The 9,316-nt window shown below is 42.6% G+C and overlaps 1 protein-coding gene and 2 non-coding genes across 5 annotated transcripts; all 3 read left to right on the top strand.

The window, feature by feature from the left end:
- The first annotated feature begins 294 nt into the window (after positions 1 to 294).
- On the top strand, positions 295 to 9,064 carry SDHAF1 (succinate dehydrogenase complex assembly factor 1). Of its 3 annotated transcripts, none has more exons than XM_075838601.1 (3): positions 295 to 352; positions 4,239 to 4,570; positions 8,640 to 9,064. In XM_075838601.1, exon 2 carries the CDS (start codon positions 4,251 to 4,253, stop codon positions 4,518 to 4,520), a length of 270 nt encoding a protein of 89 aa, XP_075694716.1. In that variant the 5' UTR covers positions 295 to 352; positions 4,239 to 4,250; the 3' UTR covers positions 4,521 to 4,570; positions 8,640 to 9,064. The 3 variants fall into 3 exon arrangements, with proteins under 3 accessions (XP_075694716.1, XP_075694706.1, XP_075694724.1); XM_075838591.1 differs by lacking the exon at positions 295 to 352 and adding an exon at positions 359 to 566; XM_075838609.1 differs by lacking the exon at positions 295 to 352 and adding an exon at positions 894 to 915.
- LOC142722991 (small nucleolar RNA SNORA47) lies at positions 2,373 to 2,455 on the top strand. Its single transcript, XR_012875250.1, has one exon. It is a non-coding gene; the product is annotated as a small nucleolar RNA SNORA47 (small nucleolar RNA).
- Positions 6,954 to 7,025, top strand: LOC142723002 (small nucleolar RNA SNORA47). The gene has a single exon (XR_012875262.1). It is a non-coding gene; the product is annotated as a small nucleolar RNA SNORA47 (small nucleolar RNA).
- Positions 9,065 to 9,316: the final 252 nt, after the last annotated feature.

Here is a 9,316-nt window from a genome sequence, read left to right as displayed (position 1 = left end):
GAGAGACATGGGAGTTTAGCTACCAAATAAACATCGCATGTTAAAAACGCACAGTGTAAACCCAGCCTTTATGGCACCCTGAATGGGTGTTTGGGGGCACTCAGTTTCTCTTATGCCATCTATTGAAGGGATTTTTGTGAAATTCTTTGGAAAAGACTGATGACGTTTTGTACTTTGTTTCCAATCTTAGCAAATACACACGAGAGCTGTCTAGTGACCAGGAGCTGATTCATGCAGACACTACCCTATCACACATAGTGTAGTGCGCATGTGTGGACAGCAGGTGGCAGTACAGCTGTGGCGGAAATGAGCGGTGAGTGTACGGCTGTACTTCCGGTGTCCGATGAGGCAGGTCAGTGCGTGTGCAGGAGTGATACATGAGGAAGGTCACACTCTCAGGCGACGTGTTTCTTTGCGGCTGTTATTTAGCTGTAACACACGGTGTTGCCGGGACTTGTAGTTCCTTCTTTCGGTGACTTGTAGTCTATTCCTGCGCTCATGTCCCTCGGTTTATGTAATAATGGCGGATGAGTACACGGGCAGAGATGTGGGTTCCCCGTCTCAAGGTAATATACTATACGCTTTTTTGGGGGGGCATCGAGGCTTTAGATTATAGAATGGCTGTTGTGAAACTACAACTCCTAGCATGTCAGGCCATGCTCGAGTTGTAGTTTTTACAAAAGCTTGTGGAGCACGTGTTGCAGTGCACGTCTAGTACAAGCGAATGGAGGCTGCTTTGTCCACTGTTACAGTAGTTGCAGATTGTTGTATGGTGCAACTCCAGTCAGATGATGCGTCTTTTATGTGATTCACTGCACATTCAGCTTCCGTAGAAGTAATTGGAGATGTGTGTCTGCTGTGGGGAATGACTGACGATTGCAGAAAAGCTGTAGCCAGGCGTCATTCATACAAGAGGTATTGAGCGTGTCCCCGGCGACTAATGTAGTCCTCCTGCTGGGACCATCCACTGTTATGGGCTAGGGGGGAGGGAGAAAACAAAGTCCTTAGTTGTCGTCCATTAATCCATAACCGCAGGGACACTGTGTACCGGCTCTCTGCACACTGTTTCTGTCTGCATGAGGCTTAGTGAGTGCTGCAATTTATTCTAGCATTGGGAAGTCCTGGAAACTTTTCCTAAAAACTGCTAGGTTCTCTGCTGCATTGTCTGAATTGCGTCATCCACTCCTCTGTAAAACGCCCACTTGGTCTAAAGTAAAAACATGCCCAGTTGTCACCACATTATAAGTGGCCTATCTTGTACATGATGTGATCGGCGCTGTAATGTAGATTACAGCAGTGTTTTTTATTTAGAAAAACGATTATTTTTGACGGAGTTATGACCTATATTAGCTTTATTCTAATGAGTTTCCCAATGGACAACTGGGCGTGTTTTACGATATGGCCAAGTGGGCATTGTACAGAGGAGTGTATGACTCTGACCAATCAGCGTCATACACTTCTCTCCATTCATTTAGTCTGCACACGGCAGTGTCCTCACAATGAATAGACATTACCACCAGCCGGGACGTGATGTATATTCAGAATCCTGACTACTTCTCTGCACGTCTCTGATTTACAGCACAGCAGGCGTAGTCTCGCGAGATTACGCTGTAAACTATCATTTACAGCGAGAGCTTGCTGTGCTGTAAATCGGAGACGTGCAGAGAAGTGGTCAGGATTCTGAATACACATCCCGTCCTGGCTGGAGGTAATGTAAATTCATTGTCAGGACACTGCAGTAATGTTATAGTGTGTTTATGTAGCTGCATATAACGACATAACTATATCACTATCTGCTGAATGAATGGAGAGAAGTGCATGACGCTGATTGGTCACTGATTGGTCAGCGTCATACACTCCTCTGTACAACACCCACTTGGCCATATAGTAAAACACGCCCAGTTGTCCATTGAGAAACTCATTAGCATAAAGCTAATATAGGTCAAAAATCATTGTTTTTCTAAATAAAAAACACTGCTGTAATCTACATTATAGCGCCGATCTCCTTATGTACAAGATAGGCCACTTATAATGTGGTGACAGAACCTCTTTAATAGTCATTGGCATAAAGCTAAAATCGCTCATAATTGTTTTTCTAAATAAAAAGCACTGCTGTCACCTACATTATAGCGCCGATCTCCTTATGTAGGAGATAGGACACTTATAATGTGGTGACAGCCTCTTTAATGTATTTGCTCCCTCCTCACCCCCGATGGCCTAGAGACACTATTTAAAGGTTTTTTTAAAAATCTTTTTGGCACTAATTCTATGTGAATGACGCTTGTAGAAATATCTAATGGGTAGAATTGTTTTTTCTTACCGCCCCTAGAGCAGTAACATGTATGTAGTATTGTGTAACTGGTGAATAGAGCTGGAGGCATGAGAAGGTGGAGCAGTCCCTTGTACTGCTTCCTACTGGTTATATCCTCCTATAGTAATAATGTATGTACTTATTCACTTCCCATTTATGTTGGGAAATGACCTGCATCTTGCATTAACAGTGTGTATATAGGTATAGATTTGTGAGGAACTGTAACAAATTATATTGGAGAATTGCGTAACATTTCATTATCTAATGAATACGCTTTATGTTCAAATTGGAATAGCATTGGGCCAGAGCTAAACTACACTTGTGCCGCATGGTGGTCACATGTCTCAAGAACAGTGGTGTTTGCCTATTAGGCCTCGTGCCCACTTCAGTTATTTTCTTCAGGGTGCTATTTTTATTTTTTTTAACTGATCGCACCCGGACATGTTAATTTCTATGGGGCCATGCACGCTTCAGTTGTTTTTACGTTTGTTTGTCCGTTCCGTCAAAAGTAGTGCATGTCCTACTTTTGTCCGTCATTCAGTGACCGTGGGCCCATTGAAGTCTATGGGTCCATTAAAAACCCGGACGGCACACAGAAGGCATCTGTGTGCCGTCCGATTTTCACAGGTCGGTTGCTAAGCAACAGCAGGGCGTGCCAAAGTTCCCTGCATTCAACACACAAGATAGATTTTAACAGACCGTTTAAAGAGGCTCTGTCACCACATTATAAGTGTCCTGTCTCCTACATAAGGAGATCGGCGCTGTAATGTAGGTGACAGCAGTGCTTTTTATTTAGAAAAACAATCTATTTTTACCACGTTAGGAGCGATTTTAGCTTTATGCTAATTAGCTTCTTAATGCCCAAGTGGGTGTGTTTTTACTTTAGACCAAGTGGGTGTTGTACAGAGGAGTGTATGACGCTGACCAATCGGCATCATGCACTCCTCTCCATTCATTTACTCAGCGCATAGGGATCCTGCTAGATCCTTATGTGCTGTCTTATACTGACACATTAACATTACTGAAGTGTTTAGACAGTGAATAGACATTCCTTCCAGCCAGGACGGGATGTCTATTCACAATCCCGGCACTTCGTTAACGTTTCTGTAGTACTTACAGCAGAGCAAAGCGTTTCTGTCATTTACAGCGAGATCTCTCGAGATTACGCTTGCTCTGCTGTAAGTACCAAACAAACGTTAATGAAGTGCTGAGATTGTGAATAGACAGTCTCTTTAAGGCTGGGTTCACACGACCTATTTTCAGGCGTAAACGAGGCGTATTATGCCTCGTTTTACGCCTGAAAATAGGGCTGCAATACGTCGGCAAACATCTGCCCATTCATTTGAATGGGTTTGCCGACGTACTGTGCAGACGACCTGTAATTTACGCGTCGTCGTTTGACAGCTGTCAAACGACGACGTGTAAATGGACTGTCTCGGCAAAGAAGTGCAGGACACTTCTTTGCCACGTAATTTGAGCCGTTCTTCATTGAACTCAATGAAGCACAGCAAGATTTACGAGCGTCTCAGACGGCTCGCAAAATGCGAGGAGGAGCATTTACGTGTGAAACGAGGCAGCTGTTTTCTCTTAAACAGTGTCTTTTCACACGTAAATGACAGCTAGCGTGTGCACATACCCTTAAACTGAAGACAAACTGAAGCACAGCATCCGTTTAAAACGAAGGAACGGACGCGGAGTGACAACAGAAAGCACACTGATGTCACAACGGACACACTGATCTGTTTTAAACGGACCTGAAACTGGTGAAGAATCTGCATGAGGCCTTAGTCTATCCCTGCAAGCTGATTGGCTGCTGGGTTAGATTAAACAACATTGTATGGTGTATTATCTGTAGTGACTCCAAGACCCATCATCTACATAGACTTTTAGAATGTAATGGGCTGATCTGTGCCTTCTGTCCCCACAGCTATGAGACACGATGATAAGACACAGCAACCTCCAGAAACAAGTCCTGAGTCTATACAAACAGTTTTTACGAGCTGGAAAGGACAAACCAGGTTTCCTGCCCCGAATCCAGAATGATTTCAGGAAGAACGCCAAAATCCCCAGGACTGATATCATGCACATAGAATATCTCCTGCGCCGTGGATGGAGGCAGCTGGATCAGATGAAGGATGTTAACACAAAACAGCTCGGAGCCTTCATCAAAACCTCCATCGAGGCAGAGAAAGTTCCCCCAACATCCTAAATGGAGTGACCAGTTACCTGCTGACATACGCTCCGTACACTAAATACATGGTGGGTCTTATTATATAGACTACAACATGTCAGCATCCTAATGTGAATCTCTATTAACTTGAGGTTGTCAATTATTTCACACCACTGGATTATTATTTCTGTCGTGGTTTTACTAATAACTTTTTTGGGCAAACACTGCGCCATAAACAAGCATGCAAAAGCGCAGTTTTCTATAGAAGCAGTTCTAAGAGCATTTCCTAGAGAGAAAAGAAGAAAAGTTTATTTTTCTGATGTAGGAAGACCCACCACCAGAGGCCGCACTACATATTTTTCTTTAAAGTAAAAATACTACTCCTCAGCATTTTTAGGGCAGTATTTTGGGGCGTAAACTCCTCGAAGTACACCTTGAAAAACGCTACTGAAACGCCGACATACACCTTCCCATTGTAATCAATGGGGAAAAGGTATTTAGTTCAGACGGGGTGTTTTGTTTTTTTTTGTTTTTTTTTACCGCTCCAAAAACATCTAAAAATAAAAAGAAAAGCCTCACATGTTTTCTGCTTCAAAAATGGCTGAAAATCAGAGGCTGGTTTCCCTTGAAAACAACTCAAATTTTCTGCCGTTTTTAATTGTACGTGTAAACAGTCTTATGGAGCATTTTTAGCCAACGGGGAGTATAACTTTCAGTAATGCAATTCAAAATTTATTAGGCTGAAAACCATTTAATGCAACCTCTGTGTATGTCTTTTCTACTGTTAATGCTGACCGCAGCATTTGCACTACACTGTGGACTGAACACTGTTAACGCAGAAATGTTATATGTACAATATATAGATGGACATCTGGTCACTAAACGGGTGACAAGAACAATGAGGGTGCCTAAAGATGACAGATGGAGTTGTATAAAATGGGGGGCATGTAATTATCAGCACAAGTCCCATCATACACTATACATACCAGTGAGGGGCCACAAATCTTCTTATCCCTGAGGGAGAGGGGGTAACATTAACTTTCCTGATATAGGCCCCATGCACACAACCGTAAAATCGCCTGTAATTACAGACCCATTCATTTCTATGGCCGACAGACACCTTCCCGTTTGTCTACGGGAGTGTGTCCGTGCTATAGAGACCTGCCGAAAAAAATAGGACGTGTCCTATTTTTTTTTATTTTACGGACCGTGCTCCTATACTTTATAATGGGAGCACGGCCTGTAAAAACGGCCGGCTGTCCGCAGCCGGCCTTGCCTGTAATTACGGGCACGGTCGTGTGCATGAAGCCATAGAGAGTACACCTCATGGTCCACAGCACCTATTGTACTGGAGGATAAGACCAGGACCACAGACTGTGGATAACTACATTGTAGGGGCCAAACTGTTTCCATTGTATCCGCCTGAGACACCATTTTGAAAGTGCGCTGACCCGAACCAGAGGGACCACTGGGTGGCTCCTAATGACGTAATACAGGCGCACACGTAGATCCTTCCTGGCTCAATGTTCCGGTACCTAACAAACGGCATTAGGAGCCACCCGGCGGCCCGCACAATCGGCTTCGTATGAGAGTTTACTTAAAGGGCATGTGTCGCTAGAAATCCTTTTTTTTTTTTTTTTCTGTTAAACAATTAGTATTTAAGTGATTACACATTGTTTTGTTTTTGTTTTTTCACAAGTCAGGAAATATTATAAATTAGATTCTAATTTATAACATTTCCATGTGCTGGCCACTAGAGGGAGCAGTTTCCAAAATTGCAGCATGGTCACTGTGGTAAAGCAACCTCATTGATTTATGCTGCAAATTTGGGGTGGACACACTCTCCTCTAGTGTCCTCACACAATCCCCCTCCCTTATTCTGGCTAGTGCCAGGAGAAGGAAGGGTTTGAATGTCTTCAAACCTCCTACACTGTGTGCCGCCATTTTCTGAGTGACTGCACAGTGTAGGAGGATTAGATACAGTGGTAATCACACAGTATAACACGAACATATACACAAACATAAATTACCTGCTCCTGCCGTCGCCTCCGCCGGTCTATGCTCCTATTCATTGCGCCTTCGCTTCGTTGAACACTTCGTTTTGGTCTGCTCAATCATCTGCTGATCGTATCGTTTAAAAAAAGGAAAAGATTATCGTTGTCTGCAGCACATCTCCCTTTTGCTCGTCCCCATCCATAGCTCTGTGTGACAGGAGCAAGCGAGCGCCGATCAACGATGTGTTGGCCTTAATGATCAGGGCTGCATGGTATCGTGGATTTGCACATGCTGCTGTGGTGGTGAGCCAGAAAATCATGCCATTACCACACAGCTAAACCTGCTGCAGAATCCAAAGTCTTTAAAAGAACTGCAAAAAATAACTAAAAATGAAGATGTGTATGTATAAAGTTGCTAGGTTTCTCGTTGACCATACAGCCAATGTTAATTTAAGGTGCAGCTTGTTAATACTTGAGCTGGAGGCATGAGAAGGTGGAGCAGTCCCTTGTACTGCTTCTTACTGGTTATATCCTCCTATAGTAACAATGTATGCACTTATTCACTTCCCATTTATGTTGGGAAATGACTTTGTTCTCTGCATTGACAGTATATGTGAATAATTTTAATCCTAGCGATCTGTCATCACTTAAGTGGGAAAACCTCTTTAATTATTGTATCGCTATTAGGTTTAGTTATAGACGTACTTTCGGACATCTCATGCATGCATTCTGTGTGAAATTTTCTTAATTTAGGTGTACTCGAGAATTGGATTATGCTGCTCTTACACCTTTTTGTTTTAAAGTACCTTCACCCACACGTGTACAGTAGGACATTGCATATAAAGCAATTACCGAATAGACTTGTATTGCTCCATTGATAAGTAGGAGCTGTCCAATAATAGAACAGGACACTAGCAGCTTCCCCCCTGCAAGTCCTTCAGCAGAATACAGACTGCATTATTATCAGACCTGTGTTGCTCATATACCAATAATGCTGTATTTGACATTTCATGATATATACAGATTAATTTACACATGGTGCTTTAAATAATCAGTACCTATTACAAAGGGACCGGCGTGCCATGAAGTTTAATGATGGGAGCCAAGTTCTATGGAGAAAATAATTTCCATCTTTGCAATAGTTGTCCTTGGTATGTAAATTCTCATGAAGTGTTGTGTGTGTTAGGAAAATTAGACCCTGAGGGGGGCAGGCATGGAAAAGTTAAAGGGAATGTGTTGCCAGCAAAACATGTTTTGTTTTTTTTTTAGTTAAACAATTAGTGTGTAGGTGATTAAACATTGTTCTAATTTTTTTTTTTTTTTTCACGAGTCAGGAAATATTATAAATTGGATTCAATTTATAATATTTCCCAGCACTGGTCACTAGATGGAGCCATTCCCAAAATTGCAGCATTGCATGTGGTAAAGCAACCACATTGCTTTATGCTGCAAAATTGGGTAAAAATCCCTCGCTCTAGTGAGCTCTCAGAATCCCCCCCTCCTTTATCCTGGCTAGTGCCGGGAGAAACGAGGGGTTTGAACGGTCTAACCTCCTACACTGTGTGTCGCCATTTTTTGAGCTAACACACAGTGTAGAAGGTTTACATACAGTAGTAAACACACACTGAAACACGAACATACATAGAAATCACTTACCTGCTCCTGCCGCCGCCGCTCCCTCCGGTCCATCCGCTCCGTCTGCTGCCGCTGCTCCATGTGCACAAATCCGGAAGCCGCGACCGGAAGTAGTAATCTTACTGTCCGGCCGCGACTTCCGGTCCACAGGAAAATGGCGCCGGACGGCACGCATTTCAAATTGAACTGTGTGGGAGCGGCGCATGCGCCGTTCCCACACAGCGGCGTACACGATAGTGGATGGAACGGGCCCCGTTCGCAGTCCCTATGGGACTGGAGCTGCCGTATTCCATGTCTGTATGTGTCGTTAATCGACACATACAGAAATGGAAAAAAAAATGGCAGCCCCCATAGGGAAGAAAAAGTGTAAAAATAAAAAAAAGTAACACACAAATTAATCCAAACGTTTTTAATAAAGCACTAACATCTTTAACATATTAAAAAAATAAATTTTGGTGACACTGTTCCTTTAAATCTCTGGTGTTCAACTGAATGTAAGTTGTAACTGGTTTGTGTTTTGCATCCCTAGGACATCGGCCAGGTGATGGGCGCATGTTACTGGCACAGTGCTTAACATCAGAAGCTTATGCCACAACCATTATGAATACAAAACTATTGTGGAGCTGCAGCGTCTGAGAACATGCACAGTGAATCGCTACTGCTCCATAGATGGACACAGAAGACATGGCTGAAGGATGTAAGATAGGGCAATCATTTAGTATGAATTGACTTTACCTATATATAATCCTGGTGTATCCAGCTGAAAAAATATGTATGTATAGAACTAATTTTATATTTCATTTAAATAAGTTTTTGTGTTCAGTTACACAGGATATTTAAAGTCTAAGTAACGTTCTGAAGTGACTAAGGCAAAAAATACTTTTTAATGACCTTTACAACCCATTGAAATGCATGGTGAAAGATGAACGTGGAATAAAGACCTAAATCAGAAAATTGACTGAAGTTTTTTTTTTTTTTTAACCAACTTCCTATCCCTAACCGTGCCAAAGACGTTAGAAGTGGATTATATACGTACACGTAGAGGAGGTTGTACGTGGTACATTGAGATCCCTGCAGCATCGTACTCTGTGCTATGTGTCTATTGTTATACTGTATATTGTGACCTAGGGTTGAATAGTTTAAAAATATGGTGTCCGATGGAACACGCCATGAATGTTTTTTCTGACTGATTTGTATGTCATTCAA

The sequence above is a fragment of the Rhinoderma darwinii genome, chromosome 1, assembly GCF_050947455.1.
Source record: "Rhinoderma darwinii isolate aRhiDar2 chromosome 1, aRhiDar2.hap1, whole genome shotgun sequence".
Taxonomy (NCBI): Eukaryota; Metazoa; Chordata; class Amphibia; order Anura; family Rhinodermatidae; genus Rhinoderma; species Rhinoderma darwinii.
The sequence above is the reverse complement of the archived record's forward strand: the minus strand, read 5'-3'. Positions and strand labels throughout refer to the sequence as shown.

Coding starts and splice junctions, on each gene's coding strand:
- SDHAF1 (XM_075838601.1), top strand. CDS start 4,251: ATGATAAGACACAGCAACCTCCAGAAACAAGTCCTGAGTCTATACAAA.